This window comes from Pelobates fuscus, chromosome 3, assembly GCF_036172605.1.
Source record: "Pelobates fuscus isolate aPelFus1 chromosome 3, aPelFus1.pri, whole genome shotgun sequence".
In the NCBI taxonomy this organism is placed as follows: Eukaryota; Metazoa; Chordata; class Amphibia; order Anura; family Pelobatidae; genus Pelobates; species Pelobates fuscus.
In genome coordinates, this window is record NC_086319.1 from 9,278,761 (window position 1) to 9,300,139 (window position 21,379).

The 21,379-nt window shown below is 47.1% G+C and overlaps 1 protein-coding gene across 2 annotated transcripts in view; it reads left to right on the forward strand.

Moving 5' to 3' along the window:
* Nucleotides 1-613: 613 nt before the first annotated feature.
* IRAG2 (inositol 1,4,5-triphosphate receptor associated 2) overlaps nt 614-21,379 on the forward strand; it is a 67,257-nt gene continuing 46,491 nt past the window's right edge. The window contains exons 1-12 of one of the 2 annotated variants that reach the window (XM_063446681.1): nt 614-687; nt 2,068-2,685; nt 3,438-3,548; nt 4,868-5,048; nt 5,657-5,730; nt 5,818-5,896; nt 10,491-10,649; nt 10,825-10,942; nt 19,719-19,769; nt 19,972-20,049; nt 20,522-20,578; nt 20,748-20,807. In XM_063446681.1, coding sequence (XP_063302751.1) covers nt 2,100-2,685; nt 3,438-3,548; nt 4,868-5,048; nt 5,657-5,730; nt 5,818-5,896; nt 10,491-10,649; nt 10,825-10,942; nt 19,719-19,769; nt 19,972-20,049; nt 20,522-20,578; nt 20,748-20,807 — 1,554 coding nt within the window. In that variant the 5' untranslated portion in view covers nt 614-687; nt 2,068-2,099. Of the gene's footprint in view, nt 688-1,033; nt 1,084-2,067; nt 2,686-3,437; nt 3,549-4,867; nt 5,049-5,656; nt 5,731-5,817; nt 5,897-10,490; nt 10,650-10,824; nt 10,943-19,718; nt 19,770-19,971; nt 20,050-20,521; nt 20,579-20,747; nt 20,808-21,379 lie in introns of those variants that run through there. The other variant, XM_063446682.1, reaches the window with a different exon arrangement.

Sequence of the window (21,379 nt, forward strand, 5' to 3'; positions counted from 1 at the left end):
CGCGTTAAGGCATTCCTTCTGGTGTCAGCACACACACAGCACTGCAGGGGTTAATCTAACACACACGCCAAGCCCAGCAAAGCCTGTTACGTAAAAAATAAATGTTAAAAAATCAGCACAACCAACAGCTATTCGGCTGTACAAAAATCTCTCGTATCATTGCGCCACTTTTAGTGGAAACCATCAATATAGTATAAAATACATAACTCCTCTGCATTGAAAAAAATCATTAAAATGTGCTCTGAATATCCAGTGTTAAATATATTACCATGTCTATAATGTGCGCATTTCACCATTAGGACATTAATAAGTTGCTAACAGGAAGACGGTAGTAATGATTTGTTAATGCCTGGTGTTTGTACACGCCTCTCTGCCCCTTTAATTACGGGATCTTATAAAACTCACATTTATTAATATTAATATTAATTCTGAGTGCTTCCTGTAAGAATAAGGTGAGACTGACCCACTGCAAATAACGCAGAATTCTGCTTACATAATGCTATGATTTTATTGGGGGTCGGTGCCTGTTCCTGTATCATTCCATTTTGGGCTTTAACCTGTGCATGTCAGCAGGTGAGACAGCCACCTGTGCTGATACCTGCTAATCTGAAAGCTTAATTCTAGCAATTACCTGTTTGCAATCCGTCAGTCTCTCTAATCCTGCTGGGAGATCAGACTGTATTCAAGGTTTGTTCTCTGTCGTCTGTCCTGATTGTTTCAGAGTTATTGTACAATTATACCATTACTTCCCCCCAGAAATGTAAACAGGAATTTTACACACTGTGATATAATGTATAGATATTTTACAAAAACCTGGTGGACACAGACATTGGTTATTGATTATAAATTGCAGGATTTTGTAACGTGCGTTTTTCTCTCCACGTGTGATGTATTAATGGACTGAATGCCTCTTTTTGTCTGTGTGTGATCTTTCTAACGAGGCGTTATACAGAATGATTGATCCACCACCGGCGCAGTATAACGAGTGACACTGTATATAAAACCAGAAAGCTGCCCTTTTTATTGAGATTTTAAAAACTCCTACAAACAAACTCAGACCTGCTGAACGTGTTCTTTACTGAGGTGAGATTTGTCAGGAATGCAAAGTGATTACTGATATTCACTAAAGTGCGAATTCCTGGGTTTCAAAATGAATTTCATATTTTTGGCTAAAACCAAACTAAGTGGGAAGATTCTCCGAGTCCGCTTTATCTCCTGTTTGGCCAATTTGGGCTTTAAATTTACCATAAACTCTGAATTCCCAGCAATTCACATTAACCCTGCATGAGGCTTTCACTATGAACTAGTGCGTTCTAGTGAACTGTAAACCAGATTCTGAAGTTTGGGCTGAATAGCCAAGCCGGATTCTAATTGGGGATTTTTATTTTTCCCTCAAATGAGATGTTGGCCCAAACGCTTTAATTTGATCTAAACTCCATGCATTCACCATGTGCCATGGGCAGTGATGGACGAACCTCCCACAGACCCCGCTCAGGAGATTGGTTTGGGGCCCCCATTCATATAAACCTTGTATATGAGACCCCTATCTAGCCTCTGGGCCCTAGGCAGCTGCCAATGGTCACCTTCTGGGCAATCCTCCTCTGCCCATGGGTGTGTTTCACCTGCAGTTGGATCTGTAGTCCCTGTTTACTTGGGGGAGAATGCTTGGCAGACCCCGCCGGTAACGAATCAGATCACTGACCTCTGATGTCATCCTGTAGATGCGTGCATTCACTTTGTCTCATGGGCAGTGATGGACAAGTATCCCACAGACCCCGGTTAGGATATCTGTTTGCATTGACTGAGGACTCACTTTAGTTGTCTGTCCTGCTGCGGCACTGCCCGCTGATCCCTTAGACCATCGCAGACGGTTTGCCAGTTGTTCTATCTGGTAAAGTGGTTGTGGTATTGGGCCCCTACACGACCTAGGTGTCCAGTCTGGTAGGAAGTCTCATTCACACGAACATACAGTAATCAAAATATTTTACAATGTATTGTACTGGGATATTTAGTTAAGTCACTTCTTGATAAATTATTTTTATATTTTTTAATTTTTTTTCTCTCTAGTTTTTATTTTAAATTAAACAGAGTGAAGAAAAATGTCAGAAGCTGGATCCGCAACCAAACGTCACAATCCGGTGGACAGCATCTGCCGTAAAATCAAGACCATTCAAATGCGCGATCAGGATTCCAATCCCAACCTGCAGATTCCCAAATTTCAGTCCAGGAACTTTGATAGTCCACAGTCCAGTACGAAGAAGAACCTAGAGGAGGTTCTGAAAAACCGGACTGTAAAGAACACTGATCGAGACCTGGTTCTCTTCTCTAGCCCCAATTATGGACTTTCTCCAGATATGAGGGTCGCCTCGCCTTGTGTCCGACCAATCCCAGACAGCGATTCTCCTCTGGGCAATGCCACATATTCTATCAATATGGCATCTAAGGAAAAATTTACTAGGGTCTGGCCATCGGCCCGGACACAAAGCTGCTCTACACCAATGGTCTTCCCCAGGGAACTGTCCTTCAAGTATCCCCAGTCTGTTCTTCCTGTTTCTGAGTGTAGGAATCTCCTAATGGATGACCGGATAATTCCTTCCACACACAGTTTTTATTTAGCTGATCGGAAATCTGAAACTGTCCCTCTCCAGTCTCCCGTGGTGAAGAGACTATCCATGAGTGAAGCAGGTAACGACCCAGCACCCGATATTTCAGCCGATAAGAGTGTGTATTTTTATCATTTTAAACTAATTTTACTGTATACCCCAAATCTTACCAGAATGCTGCCGAGTCGGTCTGTGAAAAGCGGTGTTTAACCCCTCAAGGACACATGACGTGTGACATGTCATGATTCCATTTTATTCCAGAAGTTTGGTCCTTAAGGGGTTAAAGGTTTTGATGTAAAACAAACCTCCTATCTCTGTATTTAGTGTGTATGTTGGCTTTGTAATATCTTTTTGTGGTGAAACCAACCATCTGGAGACTGTGGCTACCATCAAGGTACTCCCTGGGTGAGGAGGAGGACAACACTAAGGGAACAATCTGTGTAGTGAAGATAACTCTGCTCCCATGTTCTCATGGATCCATACATTGTGACACGCAGGGCCCATGATGATTGGCAGTAAATCAGTAACTTGCACATGCTTAGATTTGTCCTGGTTTTATTAATAAAATTGTACTGTTTTTTTTTTTTTTATTTATTTTCTCCCTAAAACTCTGGACACCAGAGAAATAACCCAAAACAGCAGCAAATGGGTATAAAATGGGTATTGTCCTCCGTATGTGGGATAGTGGATGATACGGCTATCTGGTGAAGCTGTACATTGTCTGAATATCGGTAGCACCTAAAATGACTGTATACCTTTTAAAGGCCAGTCAGAGGATAGATGCATTAAATAATCTTTATTAAAAATACCTCTGTGATCTCTAATGTATTGCAGGCCTGAGGCGCGTGGCAGAAAACAAAATGGAGGCGACGTCTGAAGTGAGCTTAATCTGCGAGGAGGATCTACTAAACAGCATATTCTACGCGTGTGACACGGATCACCGAGGTTGGGAATCAGACTTAATGGTGTGAAACCTGTACAGAGCCGTCTTTATTGTGCGATATCGCTGGTATTCAAAATGTTTAGTTATCACTGAAGTAGGAATTCAAGCGAATTCAGATTTTAATGAATTGGGACAACCTCCAAAACAACTTGTTTTCAGTTAAGCTAAATTGGCCTAAAATGTAAAAATCACATTGAATTCAACAATTTACACCTTAGTGAATAAACCAGATAATCTTAAAGGAAAGTGAGAATAATTCCTCCTCCAGTCAGGAAATGTTACTAATTAAAAACCTAATGCAATATGTAATAAATATTAAAATGATATTCACAGGTTAATGCACTAAACGGAATTCAAAGAGAATTTCATATTTAAAGGAACACTATAGTCACCTAAATTACTTTAGCTAAATAAAGCAGTTTTAGTGTATAGACGATTCCCCTGCAATTTCACTGCTCAATTCTCTGTCATTTAGGAGTTAAATCACTTTGTTTCTGTTTATGCAGCCCTAGCCACACCTCCCCTGGCTATGATTGACAGAGCCTGCATGAAAAAAAAAAACTGGTTTCACTTTCAAACAGATGTAATTTACCTTAAATAATTGTATCTCAATCTCTAAATTGAACTTTAATCACATACAGGAGGCTCTTGCAGGGTCTAGCAAGCTATTAACATAGCAGGGGATAAGAAAATCTTAATTAAACAGAACTTGCAATAAAGAAAGCCTAAATAGGGCTCTCTATACAGGAAGTGTTTATGGAAGGCTGTGCAAGTCACATGCAGGGAGGTGTGACTAGGGTTCATAAACAAAGGGATTTAACTCCTAAATGGCAGAGAATTGAGCAGTAAGGCTGCAGGGGCATGTTCTATACACCAAAACTGCTTCATTAAGCTAAAGTTGTCCAGGTGACTATAGTATCCCTTTAAGCTCAAAATATCAAAATCTGAAAATATTTTCTAACTCTGCTACGCTTCCAGTTCGGTAAGTCTAGCCTAACGTGAAATTCCCTTTAAATCCTCCCTTTGGTAAACAACGCTGTTATTGTGTATTAATAGAAAATATAATGCAGAGGGAGAATGGGGCATATTTAATGATCTGAGTTAATGTTGGTAGTTTAAGGTTGCTGGGGTAAACTTGGTTTTTAGTTGACTGTTGGTATTCAGACCTGTGATGTAGGCTGCTTGGGCCCCCTGGAAAATGAAATAATGGATTTATATCATGATATAAAACAAACGTGTACATGTATTATTGTGTCATGCGTACATAGAAGTAAATACTGCTCAGCATGTCTCCTGGCTCACCCTTGTTCTGTGTAACCAGGTAAGGTGGCTGTATCGAAGATCGTGGACTACCTGCGTCACACCACGAGTCGTGGCTCTGAGGACAGTGGTCTGGACGAGCTGTGCAACATGCTGGATCCTGAATGTCAGGACATTTCCATGGACCTGGACACGTATCACGCCATCATGAAGGAATGGATTGATGATTGCAGGAATAACTGGTAAAACAAGCTGCTGTTCTAAACCCCAATACACAGACCCGATATTGGGGGTCCCTCGGCTGGTAGTGGTGATGGCTGTCCCCCACAGGGCCATTTCACCAATACTGTATAATCAATCCTTGGTTAGCATTCTATCTTTATGGTTCTGCCTTTGGATAATTTTGTAACTACAGGGAGTGTTCAGGATGCTCTGTGATGTAGCTGGAGTTTTCAGGAATGAAAGGCTTCCCCTCCAGATCTCAGAACCGGTGGCTTTCTGGCCTAGTGACACGTTCACCTCTGTTTAACTCCAATCTCTGCCAAACGCTAAAATACAAACCCAGCTCAAATGAATAGAAACTCCATTTAATACTATTTAACATTCTGCATTTAATTTCCGATTTAACCTACTCGCCTATCACGATTCAGGGAACTTGGCGTCTCAACATTGTTTCTAAAATTTGTGTCTGAAAACTCTTTGCTTAACTAAATGGATTCATAGAACCAGTAAATATTTATTGCACGATGCATCTTGCTATAAATCGGGTTCCCCCGGTTCCCAAGCTGCACTATTTAGCTGTCAGTAGTGTGACGGGTTAAACCATGTCCTCATTTTGCTCCTATTTTAGCGCTGATAAAACGAAAGATTCCATCCCAGGATTGGAAGACTCCGTGTTGAAACTGCGTGAAGGTTTAATGGCAGGTATAAATATGCATCTATAAATTTGTATATATGAAATATTCTCTGTATTTGATTTGAATTAATATTGTTTCTTGTGTGCACTTCCAGTGCGACGGATCTCTGGAACCCTGAATGTTACTTCGGGAAGCTTGGAGGCGTTCGGAGGAGACGTATCCAGAGGCGATCTGTAAGTTTGTTATTCAGCTCCACCCCTAGCGCACAGTTTGCGTTCAGTAATGTCTGTCACGTCTAACTTGTTAGTGTACGTTATCCAGCAGTTATGGATCGTTGGACCATTAATAATGGATTCCATTTTCTATCTTTTCTCTAACATATTGACAGAGTTGAAGTTACGTGAGATTTTAGGATCTGTTCTTTTTCCTTCTTTTGGCTAATTTTTTTAGATTTTATGATGACTTATTTGTATTCCAGTTCCCCAAAAGCTACAAATAAAATGCAGTCAGCTGAACACTCATCCCTGCCTGAAAATTCATAAGCCCGGTGCCGCCAGGGGGAAAGTTGACATCGCTGTTGGCAGCAACTTTGTGTTTAAACTGTTCCATAGCAGTTTAATCCCTTGATGTGTCTTCAGGGGCCTATTGGCACTATAACAACTTCATTTATATTAAGTTGTTTTGGTGCCTGGACTGACCCTTTAAGCAATGCTAGGGAGAAAATAAGGCAGTTGCCTCAGCAATTCCAATGCGTTGCTACTCGAGCTTATGATTTTCTATTTACGTATCACTTTCTAATTATACTGTGATCTGTATAGATCATGTTCGCTGTAGTTGATTAACTGGTTTTCTTCGCAATACGTCCTCGGTGAATGTTTTGTTTTCCCTAAAATCTTGCCTGTAACGTAACTTTCCTCCATCAGAGGGCAGACTGCATTGCTAACGTTATAATTCTTCTAATACTACGGGGGGGGGGGGGGGGGGGGGGCTGTATTACTCTTTCTAAATGGATATAAAACACAAAAACTTACACAAGGGAGAAAGATACATTTTAAGGGCCTCAACCGCTTTGAACCTTTCTTTGAAAAGTGTTTTGTTACTTTTTAATTATTTATCTCTTTCCTCTCCATCCCTCTAACTTGCTTTTATTTTTAAGCAAATTGATAATTCTGAGAAGGATGGCAGAATTTATTTAGGGACACTATAGTCACCCAGACAATCTAATTGAAGTGGTCTTGCCCAGTCCCACTTAGTCCTGCAATGTAAAACTTTGCAGTTTTTGAGAAATTGCAATAGTTACTTTGCAGGACTAAGACCGCCTCCAGTGATTGTCTATCAGAGCTGCTCTGGGTTCCCAGTGGTTGGAGACATTGAATGTTATCTAATGTTTGGGTGAGGCAGCAATGTTGCACCAAAACTGCTAAAGTGTGTATGATGTATACATAACAAAACACTCAACAAAACACTCTATTCCACCACGTGGCAGCTTCAGCGATTTGTGGGTCCACATTATGCGTTAATGCAGCTGAACTGAATGGCATAGGGACGGGTGGACCGTCGGGAGAGGTTGCCATGGCGCTCAGATGGTTGGACTGACGGCAGAGGCTCCCTTGGTTCCTTGGCGGGTGGACTGGCGGCAGAGGCTCCCTTGGTTCCTTGGCGGGTGGACTGGCGGCAGAGGCTCCCTTGGTTCCTTGGCGGGTGGACTGGCGGCAGAGGCTCCCTTGGTTCCTTGGCGGGTGGACTGGCGGCAGAGGCTCCCTTGGTTCCTTGGCGGGTGGACTGGCGGCAGAGGCTCCCTTGGTTCCTTGGCGGGTGGACTGGCGGCAGAGGCTCCCTTGGTTCCTTGGCGGGTGGACTGGCGGCAGAGGCTCCCTTGGTTCCTTGGCGGGTGGACTGGCGGCAGAGGCTCCCTTGGTTCCTTGGCGGGTGGACTGGCGGCAGAGGCTCCCTTGGTTCCTTGGCGGGTGGACTGGCGGCAGAGGCTCCCTTGGTTCCTTGGCGGGTGGACTGGCGGCAGAGGCTCCCTTGGTTCCTTGGCGGGTGGACTGGCGGCAGAGGCTCCCTTGGTTCCTTGGCGGGTGGACTGGCGGCAGAGGCTCCCTTGGTTCCTTGGCGGGTGGACTGGCGGCAGAGGCTCCCTTGGTTCCTTGGCGGGTGGACTGGCGGCAGAGGCTCCCTTGGTTCCTTGGCGGGTGGACTGGCGGCAGAGGCTCCCTTGGTTCCTTGGCGGGTGGACTGGCGGCAGAGGCTCCCTTGGTTCCTTGGCGGGTGGACTGGCGGCAGAGGCTCCCTTGGTTCCTTGGCGGGTGGACTGGCGGCAGAGGCTCCCTTGGTTCCTTGGCGGGTGGACTGGCGGCAGAGGCTCCCTTGGTTCCTTGGCGGGTGGACTGGCGGCAGAGGCTCCCTTGGTTCCTTGGCGGGTGGACTGGCGGCAGAGGCTCCCTTGGTTCCTTGGCGGGTGGACTGGCGGCAGAGGCTCCCTTGGTTCCTTGGCGGGTGGACTGGCGGCAGAGGCTCCCTTGGTTCCTTGGCGGGTGGACTGGCGGCAGAGGCTCCCTTGGTTCCTTGGCGGGTGGACTGGCGGCAGAGGCTCCCTTGGTTCCTTGGCGGGTGGACTGGCGGCAGAGGCTCCCTTGGTTCCTTGGCGGGTGGACTGGCGGCAGAGGCTCCCTTGGTTCCTTGGCGGGTGGACTGGCGGCAGAGGCTCCCTTGGTTCCTTGGCGGGTGGACTGGCGGCAGAGGCTCCCTTGGTTCCTTGGCGGGTGGACTGGCGGCAGAGGCTCCCTTGGTTCCTTGGCGGGTGGACTGGCGGCAGAGGCTCCCTTGGTTCCTTGGCGGGTGGACTGGCGGCAGAGGCTCCCTTGGTTCCTTGGCGGGTGGACTGGCGGCAGAGGCTCCCTTGGTTCCTTGGCGGGTGGACTGGCGGCAGAGGCTCCCTTGGTTCCTTGGCGGGTGGACTGGCGGCAGAGGCTCCCTTGGTTCCTTGGCGGGTGGACTGGCGGCAGAGGCTCCCTTGGTTCCTTGGCGGGTGGACTGGCGGCAGAGGCTCCCTTGGTTCCTTGGCGGGTGGACTGGCGGCAGAGGCTCCCTTGGTTCCTTGGCGGGTGGACTGGCGGCAGAGGCTCCCTTGGTTCCTTGGCGGGTGGACTGGCGGCAGAGGCTCCCTTGGTTCCTTGGCGGGTGGACTGGCGGCAGAGGCTCCCTTGGTTCCTTGGCGGGTGGACTGGCGGCAGAGGCTCCCTTGGTTCCTTGGCGGGTGGACTGGCGGCAGAGGCTCCCTTGGTTCCTTGGCGGGTGGACTGGCGGCAGAGGCTCCCTTGGTTCCTTGGCGGGTGGACTGGCGGCAGAGGCTCCCTTGGTTCCTTGGCGGGTGGACTGGCGGCAGAGGCTCCCTTGGTTCCTTGGCGGGTGGACTGGCGGCAGAGGCTCCCTTGGTTCCTTGGCGGGTGGACTGGCGGCAGAGGCTCCCTTGGTTCCTTGGCGGGTGGACTGGCGGCAGAGGCTCCCTTGGTTCCTTGGCGGGTGGACTGGCGGCAGAGGCTCCCTTGGTTCCTTGGCGGGTGGACTGGCGGCAGAGGCTCCCTTGGTTCCTTGGCGGGTGGACTGGCGGCAGAGGCTCCCTTGGTTCCTTGGCGGGTGGACTGGCGGCAGAGGCTCCCTTGGTTCCTTGGCGGGTGGACTGGCGGCAGAGGCTCCCTTGGTTCCTTGGCGGGTGGACTGGCGGCAGAGGCTCCCTTGGTTCCTTGGCGGGTGGACTGGCGGCAGAGGCTCCCTTGGTTCCTTGGCGGGTGGACTGGCGGCAGAGGCTCCCTTGGTTCCTTGGCGGGTGGACTGGCGGCAGAGGCTCCCTTGGTTCCTTGGCGGGTGGACTGGCGGCAGAGGCTCCCTTGGTTCCTTGGCGGGTGGACTGGCGGCAGAGGCTCCCTTGGTTCCTTGGCGGGTGGACTGGCGGCAGAGGCTCCCTTGGTTCCTTGGCGGGTGGACTGGCGGCAGAGGCTCCCTTGGTTCCTTGGCGGGTGGACTGGCGGCAGAGGCTCCCTTGGTTCCTTGGCGGGTGGACTGGCGGCAGAGGCTCCCGTGGTTCCTTGGCGGGTGGACTGGCGGCAGAGGCTCCCGTGGTTCCTTGGCGGGTGGACTGGCGGCAGAGGCTCCCGTGGTTCCTTGGCGGGTGGACTGGCGGCAGAGGCTCCCGTGGTTCCTTGGCGGGTGGACTGGCGGCAGAGGCTCCCGTGGTTCCTTGGCGGGTGGACTGGCGGCAGAGGCTCCCTTGGTTCCTTGGCGGGTGGACTGGCGGCAGAGGCTCCCTTGGTTCCTTGGCGGGTGGACTGGCGGCAGAGGCTCCCTTGGTTCCTTGGCGGGTGGACTGGCGGCAGAGGCTCCCTTGGTTCCTTGGCGGGTGGACTGGCGGCAGAGGCTCCCTTGGTTCCTTGGCGGGTGGACTGGCGGCAGAGGCTCCCTTGGTTCCTTGGCGGGTGGACTGGCGGCAGAGGCTCCCTTGGTTCCTTGGCGGGTGGACTGGCGGCAGAGGCTCCCTTGGTTCCTTGGCGGGTGGACTGGCGGCAGAGGCTCCCTTGGTTCCTTGGCGGGTGGACTGGCGGCAGAGGCTCCCTTGGTTCCTTGGCGGGTGGACTGGCGGCAGAGGCTCCCTTGGTTCCTTGGCGGGTGGACTGGCGGCAGAGGCTCCCTTGGTTCCTTGGCGGGTGGACTGGCGGCAGAGGCTCCCTTGGTTCCTTGGCGGGTGGACTGGCGGCAGAGGCTCCCTTGGCCTTCTTGTGATTATTATATCTGAATATAGTACAAGAAAGTGTCCTCTCCTTTTCACAGGGAGACCTCGGACCTCATAACATGTGTTGCAGATCTGCAATACAACAATCAGAAACTACAGGAGCAGCACCATAAGATGAAGACCACAATTGAAGCCTTGGAAGAGACCAATCACAGACTGGTGGAGGAGAATGAAGAATTGCGCAGTCAATGGAAGAGGTAATGAACACTTATCACACTTCGGTACCTTTTATATTCTTCTCTCTAGATTTGTGTTTGGGATGGGGGGGGGGGGGGGGTTGTATATACCTAAAATATTCCGCTTTCTACGTTTGTGTTGGGTGTGTAGCCATGTTATTTAACTAATCTGACTTATGTTTATGGTGTGTTTCAGCGCCCAGCAGTCGATTACCCGGGTAAGATCCTTGAAAGATGAGTTGGAGGAAATGAAAATCAGTATGAGCACCTCGGAGGAGAAGAAGGCGCAGATGGCGTTTCAGAACAAGCAGCTGGTAACAAGCTTTCTCTCTCACACCTTGTTCTCCTTGGGGTGATCTTCAAACACTGCCTCACATCCTTGCAGCTAGTGAGCACAAATACCTTGAAGGCTATTCACTAAAGACAAAATTGTTGAAATTTGAAAGTGAATTTTAAAATTTAGGTCAAAATGACCGATCCATAAACCACAGACTTGGAAAACATGCTGAGTTTGGCTAATGTGGCCTAAAGTTGAAATTCACTCAATTCAAATGACTGCTGACCATATCCAACCTGCCACTGTTGCCCCCTATAATAATCTGGACACCTGTTAAAGCGACACTGTCATGGCCGCATCTTTTTTATTTTTATTTTTTTAACCCCCTCCCGACTCTAATACATCTAATAGCCCCCAAATGCCCCTAAGCCCCCCATATTACCTATGTTATATGTTTATTTTCTGCTCGAACCTAGGTCCTGGGCACTGTCATCTTTGTATGTGTAGATGAAGTCCCTGTGGGACACGTCATCTGCCCAAACTAGATAGCGCTGTGAAATTCCCGCACATGCAAAGTTCTGCATTTGGTTGGGAATTTCGACCATTCATTAGGTAGAAAGACGAATGAATAGAAATTTCAAACGAACAAAGACCGAATATCGCTGTTCATTTGTTTATTACAATGCCGGCTTGCAGCTCCCTCCTTATAATATGTAAAAATAGAAGTCTATTGTCGTAGTCTCCCCCACCCATGAGTGGCGGGTGGGAGCCCTAAATGGCAATGGGGGTAAGACCTATTGTCCTCCCACCACACGCCACCCATGAGCACCAGTGGGGGACCTATTGTCCCGTCCCACCGGCTCCCACCCATGAGTGTTGGGTGGGGGCCCTAGTGACGAGGGGGGGGCTTAGATCCTCCACTCAGCCCCCACCCATGAACACCCCCCACCCACCCATGAACACCCCCCACCCATGAACACAGAGAAAAGGCCATGTGAAACAGTAAGACGTCATACACCGACACACAAACCTACGGCAGGAATTCCATCTGCTGAATAAGCATGGCCCCAGAAATAGGCCGGCACCTGTCGGGACAACGACCTTTCTTGCATCCTTTTAACACTCAATGCAAAATGCCTTGGTTACATCTGACCAATCGAGAAAATGGAATAGAGCACAGACAAGGCCACTTGCAGACTTGCCTGTGGCACACACGGATTCCAATAATGAAAGAGTCGTCGACAATCTACCTGTATCCAAACAACATCCTGGTTCCTACCTAGGGCCCACCAATGACCCTGGACCACACTATATGACTTCCACGTAGACTCTGCCAAGGACCCCTATATTAAGCGCCTCACATGTCTGAAACAAGGTTCCACAAATTAGCCCGGACAAGGGGTTCCCGTCTGCGCCGCCTCCCAAAACCGATCCCTCTAAAACCGAATGAGTCAGCGATGACACTGGCCACAACCAGAACATGCCGAACTACAATCCATACATTACATGTTAAGCTAAGTAGTATTAAATGCTTGAGCAATGCAAAGACCGGAGGGGACCCAGACGCAGACCGATTGATCACATGGACCACACTCATGTTGTCCGTGTAAACAATCATTTTCCTGTTTGCAAAGTCCAAACCCCACAAGTCAACTGCGACCACAATGGATAACTGCTCCAAAAACATGGTTACCCATCAGCTCGGAGCTACGCCACTCAGAGGGCCACATTGCCACAAGTCAGGGTCCTTCAACTGCTCCTGCTGTCTGGTAAGTCCCCCTCCCCTCTGCTCCATATAAAACTCCTCCATTATCTGCAACAGTGTGGCAACTTTTAATACCAGCCCACAATCAATGGGCAGCAGTCAGGCTCCCTCTTCCCTATTTGTCCAGGGGAAAACCTTTTAGTAATTAACCTTTTACCATAATTTACATCATACTGACATTCTGCTGCGCCTAACACTCCAAGGTTATAAAATAAATCCAATCTTAAAGGGACACTGTAGTCACCTGAACAAATTTAGCTTAATGAAGCAGTTTTGGTGTATAGTTCATGCCCCTGCAGCCTCACTGCTCAATTCTCTGTCATTTAGGAGTTAAATCACTTTGTTTCTGTTCATGCAGCCCTAGCCACACCTCCCCTGGCTATGATTGACAGAGCCTGCATGAAAAAAAACTGGTTTCACTTTCAAACAGAGGAACTTACTATAAAAGTTTGTATCTTCTGCTCTGTAAATTGAACTCTAGTTATATACATGAGGCTCGTGTAGGGTGTAGCAAGCTATTAACATAGCACAAGATAACAAATTATACATTAAATAGAATTTTGCAATGAAGGATAAACATTAGCTGACTTTTTACAGGAAGTGTTTATGGAAGGCTGTGCAAGTCACATGCAGGGAGGTGTGACTAGGGTTCATAAACAAAGGGATTTAACTCCTAAATGGCAGATAATTAAGCAACATAATATTATTACAGGGGCATAATCTATACATGAAAACTTCTTAATGAAGATCACGTTATTTTGTGACTAGTGTCCCTTTAACCTCTTGAGGACCAAACTTCTGGAATAAAAGGGAATCATGACATTTCACACGTCGTGTGTCCTTAAGGGGTTAAAATGAAGGGACATGCTGAGCTCGGCCATAAGCTAACTATCTAAAAGGAATACAAGAACCGGATCATAGTGAATGCATTGAGGCATTTCGTGCCATTCTCATTATATGTACGCATTGTACTAATTTAATGGCAATCACCTCTGCAGTCAGTGGGCATTATTATCTAAACTGTAAATTGCGGTAAATTAAACTACATTGGAAAATTCAGGCTGCAATGGCTTAACTCTTACTCGGCAGTTTGGGCATTTTATTCCATCGGAATTTGTCAATTCTGTTTCTGGGTAACGACAATCTCTTTAGCGAGTAACCAGGAAATTTAAATGATGTCATGAAATCCCTAATCGAACCCATAGGCGGCTGTTTGGGATTTACGGTTACACACCACTAGGTGGCACTGTATCCTCACATTATACCAGTGGTTCCCAAACGTTTGAGCTTCAAAGCGCCCATAACTTTTCAGTATTTTTCCGAGGCACCCTAAGTCAAAATTTCTAGGTTGTATATCTGTACAGCGCTGCGGCATTTACTGGCGCTATAGTGTAATGTACAGTGTTGGTGTTTGAAGGGGGACATTTGTCTTTTTAATACAGGGGGGTGTTTGTAATATTGGCCTTTGATTGCAGGGGTGTGTCTGAATGTAATGTTAAATTGTAAATGTGGATGTACATTTGTGGGAAGGGGTGTGTTTGTACGTAATACTTGTGTTAGATTGCAGGACTGTGCTTGTATATTGTGCTGGTGTTTGACTGCTGGGATATATAGATGCATACACAGATGCATAATTCATATAGTCATTGACACATACACACATATAGATACACCGACATATACACACACAAACATTGATACATGCCCACACCATGACACAGATATACACACAGACGCACATACATATGTGGCTTGGAGTCCTGCTGCTGCTGTGGGAGTGAGGTGTCTGAAGTGTATTATAACTGCAGCTATAAGGTTATGGTGTAAGGAGGTCCCCTGTCTCCCCACACACAGTATTATAACTGCAGCTATAAGGTTATGGTGTGAGGAGGTCCCCGGTCTCCCAGCACACAGTGTATTATAACTGCAGCTATAAGGTTATGGTGTAAGGAGATCCCCTGTCTCCCTGCACACAGTGTATTAGAACTGCAGCTATAAGGTTATGGTGTGAGGAGGTCCCCGGTCTCCCAGCACACAGTGTATTATAACTGCAGCTATAAGGTTATGGTGTAAGGAGGCCCCTGTCTCCCCGCACAGTGTATAACTGCAGCTATAAGGTTATGGTGTGAGGAGGTCCATTGTCTCCCCGCACACAGTGTATTATAACTGCAGCTATAAGGTTATGGTGTAAGGAGGTCCCTTGTCTCCCCGCACACAGTGTATTATAACTGCACCTATAAGGTTATGGTGTAAGGAGGTCCCCTGTCTCCCCGCACATAGTGTATTATAACTGCAGCTATAAGGTTATGGTGTAAGGAGGTCCCCTGTCTCCCCACACACAGTGTATTATAACTGCAGCTATAAGGTTATTGTGTAAGGAGGTCCCCTGTCTCCCCGCACACAGTGTATTATAACTGCAGCTATAAGGTTATGGTTTAAGGAGGTCCCCTGTCTCCCCGCACACAGTGTATTATAACTGCAGCTATAAGGTTATGGTGTAAGGAGGTCCCCTGTCTCCCTGCACACAGTGTATTATAACTGCAGCTATAAGGTTATGGTGTAAGGAGGTCCCCTGTCTCCCCGCACACAGTGTATTATAACTGCAGCTATAAGGTTATGGTGTAAGGAGGTCCCCTTTCTCCCTGCACACAGTGTATTATAACTGCAGCTATAAGGTTATGGTGTAAGGAGGTTCCCTGTCTCCCTGCACACAGTGTATTATAATGCAGCTATAAGGTTATGGTGTAAGGAGGTCCCCTGTCTCACTGCACACAGTGTATTATAACTGCAGCTATAAGGTTATGGTGTAAGGAGGTCCCCTGTCTCACTGCACACAGTGTATTATAATGCAGCTATAAGGTTATGGTGTAAGGAGGTCCCCTGTCTCCCCGCACACAGTGTATTATAACTGCAGCTATAAGGTTATGGTGTAAGGAGGTCCCCTGTCTCCCCGCACACAGTGTATTATAACTGCAGCTATAAGGTTATGGTGTAAGGAGGTCCCTTGTCTCCCTGCACACAGTGTATTATAACTGCAGCTATAAGGTTATGGTGTAAGGAGGTCCCCTGTCTCCCCGCACACAGTGTATTATAACTGCAGCTATAAGGTTATGGTGTAAGGAGGTCCCCTGTCTCCCCGCACACAGTGTATTATAACTGCAGCTATAAGGTTATGGTGTAAGGAGGTCCCCTGTCTCCCCGCACACAGTGTATTATAACTGCAGCTATAAGGTTATGGTGTAAGGAGGTCCCCTGTCTCCCCGCACACAGTGTATTATAACGGCAGCTATAAGGTTATGGTGTATGGAGGTCCCCTGTCTCCCCGCACACAGTGTATTATAACTGCAGCTATAAGGTTATGGTGTAAGGAGGTCCCCTGTCTCCCCGCACACAGTGTATTATAACTGCAGCTATAAGGTTATGGTGTAAGGAGGTCCCCTGTCTCCCCGCACACAGTGTATTATAACTGCAGCTATAAGGTTATGGTGTAAGGAGGTCTCCTGTCTCCCTGCACACAGTGTATTATAACTGCAGCTATAAGGTTATGGTGTAAGGAGGTCCCCTGTCTCCCCGCACACAGTGTATTATAACTGCAGCTATAAGGTTATGGTGTAAGGAGGTCCCCTGTCTCCCCGCACACAGTGTATTATAACTGCAGCTATAAGGTTATGGTGTAAGGAGGTCCCCTGTCTCCCCACACACAGTGTATTATAACTGCAGCTATAAGGTTATGGTGTAAGGAGGTCCCCTGTCTCCCCGCACACAGTGTATTATAACTGCAGCTATAAGGTTATGGTGTAAGGAGGTCCCCTGTCTCCCCGCACACAGTGTATTATAACTGCAGCTATAAGGTTATGGTGTAAGGAGGTCCCCTGTCTCCCCGCACACAGTGTATTATAACTGCAGCTATAAGGTTATGGTGTAAGGAGGTCTCCTGTCTCCCTGCACACAGTGTATTATAACTGCAGCTATAAGGTTATGGTGTAAGGAGGTCCCCTGTCTCCCCGCACACAGTGTATTATAACTGCAGCTATAAGGTTATGGTGTAAGGAGGTCCCCTGTCTCCCCGCTCACAGTGTATTATAACTGCAGCTACAAGGTTATGGTGTAAGGAGGTCCCCTGTCTCCCCGCACATGGTGTATTATTACTGCAGCTATAAGGTTATGGTGTAAGGAGGTCCCCTGTCTCCCTGCACACAGTGTATTATAACTGCAGCTATAAGGTTAACAATGGTTTCGCTCCATTTGGGACCATTCCGACTTTATGAAAAAAAGAAATTCAGATTGTGGGCTACAAAATGTGTGAAAAAGTGACTGTCCCGTGTGTGTGATTGCAGAGCAATTTATTTTTATTTTTTTTACATCTAAATTCCAAGTGAAATACTGATGTTAATCTTGTGTTAAAAAATAATCATATTAGGAGTCTGTGCGTCTTGGTTCCTTTTTTATTTTTAACATTTTGCATTTTGGCAGTTTCTTTATTCGTGTCATGCTTAGAATCCCCACGTGTCACATTATATTTTTATATTTTTGTTTTGGTTCTGATTATCCGTGGGTTTCTTTTTTTCGTTCTGGTAATTTATTTATTTATTTTAAAGCGGTGCCAGATTTCCTCTTATTGTACCCAGCTGAATTTTTTTATTTTATTTTATTTTTTAAGAAACCCATTTGTACAAAATGTCCCACCTTTCCACCAACGTCCTTTCACTACCTGAACAGAGTAGTGGCGCCGGCACGCATGGTTCGTATGGTAGAATAGGCTGAGGGTTATGGCTCCGTTACATAGTTACACAGCTGGAAAGAGACTTGCGTCCAAGTTCAGCCCAATTCTTCTCTCCCATGTTGTTGTTTTTTTTATTTTATTTTTTTTAGGTTTTCCGTGCAGTTTCACCATAAGCCTTGTATTAATTGCACAATATGTTGCAATGGTGTAAAAACTAACTTACTGTAATAGTAGTTTGTCCCCTCTCTCTCTCGAGGCCCAGAGGAGGCGGGCTGAAAGCTAGCCGGATAGGAGGCATGTGTGGGTGTGGTGGGTGTGGGTGTAAAATGGGTGTGGCATTTAGGTTAAGGGTTTGGGTGGGGTTGTATAAATAACGGACATTTTGTCCCCTTCACCTCAGCCATCTTAAAAATAACGGCAAGGTGACAATCTCTCCCCCTGTTTCCTATCATTGTGTTGCTTTTGCTTACCCCACGGCCAGAAGCATGGATATCGATGGAATCCTTGCTGCTCTTCGGGCTGAGGCCCTCCAGGACGGTGGCCGGCGGCTGCAGGGTGCCTCCTTGGTAGCTGCTCCCTCTGTCGGCAGCCAGGGTACTCCGCGCCGCCGGGCGCGTCCCCCTACCCGTTACAGCCCCTCGCGGGAGGGTCGGGTGAGGGGTAGGAGCAGGAGCCCCGTTGCCGGCCCGCGCGCCACGTCCCCCGCGGCCGCGGGCGGCAGCGAGTCAGTGCAGCCTGTCGCCTCCTCCCCGAGGCGGTCTAGAGCTACCCGTGCGGCTGCCGCTTCTCGGGGAGGTGATGGCCATCCCGCGCCGGTTCCTGCTCCTGTGATCTCGCGGGCCTCCAGGAGGTCGTCCGCGAGATCACTTTCCAGCACAACGTTGGCGACAACCCGGGCACCTGACAGGCGCTCGGCTCATGGTGGATCTCAGGTAGTTTGTCCCCTCTCTCTCTCGTGATATCAGCAGAATAAGCTGCCAGACAGAACTCATTCCATTATATTAGTGATAGAACCCGTGTAGCGTGAATTCTTCATATTTCGAGAATTTAGGATCGGCCGCCTGCAGACTTCCAAACATTGGCCTCGGCTTACATTTATTTATATTTATTTTTTCACTCTTATTTTTTTTTTTTTTTTTTTTTTATGTATTTGAGATTTTTGAATAAACCTTAAAAAAAAAAAAAAAAAAAGGAAGTATTAAAATATCAAAACGTATTAAAAAAAAAAAACAGAAGGTGGACAATTTGGGATTATTTAACTCTTCACTCCTGAGCACGAACGTGTTTACAAAGTGTCCTACTAACGTGAGATACTGTTGAAGGAAATATTCCGTAGCGAGTAACTGACTTTGTCAGTGGAGGGTTAATCCGTCTTAATGTTCGATTTAATTGCATATTCCTACAAACACGGGGATCAGTTATTTTGTTCAGTTTTAGGGTTTCCACTGACTCCAACAATAAATGAATTGGTTTCTGGAGATTGCAGAGTGTCTCTCCTCAGATTCTTCGCTCCGAACGTGAGAATTGTTGTGAACGCAAAGTGGTTTTCAAATTTAAGGCCAACGTGTAAATAGTTTAATGTCAATATGCTTCCTGTTCGGTTACTTAAATGTGAAATACTCCGTTTACTGAATACACCCGTAAAGCGGGAATTCTAAGGAATTGAAAGTGAAGTTTAAGCCTCGTTGGCTAAAATGTAATATTTCTCTAATCCAGCTACGTCCTTATTTATTTTTGCTGACAATTCACATGGTTATTTTTTATTATTTACATACATTTCGATTTGACACTTGGTGTTACTCAATCTCTCTAATATCCCTGTTTATGGAAGTTTATTGAATATTCCTTAGAGAACCATTAAACCCAGTCTTTTCCAGTTTAGGAGGTTTGTTAACTTTTTGTTTGTTTTTGCGTTCTATTCCCTTTGTGTAATCGTAAAATGCAGCAGAACCTGTTGGCTTGATACAAGCTATGGCAGAGGACTTAATGCATTGCATAGAAAGTGCCTAGAGCACACTGTCCATTAAACGAGTATCTGGGTAACCGTGTGTAAGAGAAGCAACAAAGATGCAAACATTTTAATTCTGCGTAACGTGCCTTCTCCCAGTCCCACCCTGTCCCCACCACCATGTCGCTGGTATAAGATTTGCACCTGCACTGTTTGTACCTTATTGTATCTTTACATATTGTGAGATAAACAAGACTACACTTACTTCGTAGCCTCGAGCTGAAGTGTGAGGTTTAATGTGTGAATTTGGTGGAACTCTGAGGTTGACATATCTCCTAATGATCTAATGACATATCTCCCTTTTTTTTGTATTTAAGGAGAAGGATAATCTCTCGCTCATTCACAAAATCAGCTCGCTGCAGGAAGAGGTGAGACTCCCGCATGTAACCGCGTGACACAGCCAAACTTTGGTTTATTACTTAAACAATCCCACAGCGTCTGTCCAGTCATTGTGTTCAAATACCAGCTCCTCTCCCAACAAATCGGGAACAATGCATCCGAAATGTAGAAATCTAACACTGCAGAAATAACGAGAGATTGATAAACCTGACTCTTTGTTTTCATAAACAGAATACAAGAAATATGTTGGAGGCAGAGGAAATGAGAAAGGCCATATCTGAGTTTTCTGATAAAATTGCAGATCTCCAGGTGAGTCTGGGGACGGGGGGATTGACATCGGGCAATTCTTGTAAATCCCAATCAGATTCACATGTAACAAACTTTAACATATCCTGTATCCGAATATAAAATCCCAAATGATTTATAAAATAAACAATTTACAAAGTTAGTAATTAATCATCGGTACAGTGTAACTAGATCCCGGCCTGTGAGCTTCGATCCGATAACTGTAGCCCCTCACGCCAAGTCTATGCATGGTGGGCCATGAGCTAACCATCTTAAACATGAAAAGATAAGCTCTTCGAAGCAGGAACTGCCTATTACGGCGCCATCTTGATTGTAAGCTACCGTGTGATGATGGTAAATATCACTGGCATAAATCATTGTAAAGAAAGCGGTTAGGTTACTGTATCTGTGAATACATTTTCACATCGTTATTTGATTAGTACATTTCTGTAAATGCTGAAAGGGATGAATTATCACCTAGTTATTATGTTTCCAGTTACAGCTAAGCGATTCTGAGACCACTTTCCAGAAGAAAGACGCCAGTCTTCACATGGTGAGCCATATCGAATTATTTGCAATGCTTTCTGGGTAAGATGAGTTGATGAAGTTAGTGGGGGATGGGGGTCTCAATGAACGTTGTTTTATAACTCTGTATTTATATACACCGGGATTTTATAGTTTATTCACTGAATTAGAGATTTCCATTATTTTCTCATTCACAGAAGGATCTGTACATAGAAGAGCTGAGGTCCACACTCATGGAATACAACTCAGTTATTGAGGTAATTACCTGGCGGGTGGCGTCTATGGCCAAGGTTGCCGTGCCTGGCAGGTGGCGTCTATGGCCAAGGTTGCCGTGCCTGGCAGGTGGCGTCTATGGCCAAGGTTGCCGTGCCTGGCAGGTGGCGTCTATGGCCAAGGTTGCCGTGCCTGGCAGGTGGCGTCTATGGCCAAGGTTGCCGTGCCTGGCAGGTGGCGTCTATGGCCAAGGTTGCCGTGCCTGGCAGGTGGCGTCTATGGCCAAGGTTGCCGTGCCTGGCAGGTGGCGTCTATGGCCAAGGTTGCCGTGCCTGGCAGGTGGCGTCTATGGCCAAGGTTGCCGTGCCTGGCAGGTGGCGTCTATGGCCAAGGTTGCCGTGCCTGGCAGGTGGCGTCTATGGCCAAGGTTGCCGTGCCTGGCAGGTGGCGTCTATGGCCAAGGTTGCCGTGCCTGGCAGGTGGCGTCTATGGCCAAGGTTGCCGTGCCTGGCAGGTGGCGTCTATGGCCAAGGTTGCCGTGCCTGGCAGGTGGCGTCTATGGCCAAGGTTGCCGTGCCTGGCAGGTGGGCGTCTATGGCCAAGGTTGCCGTGCCTG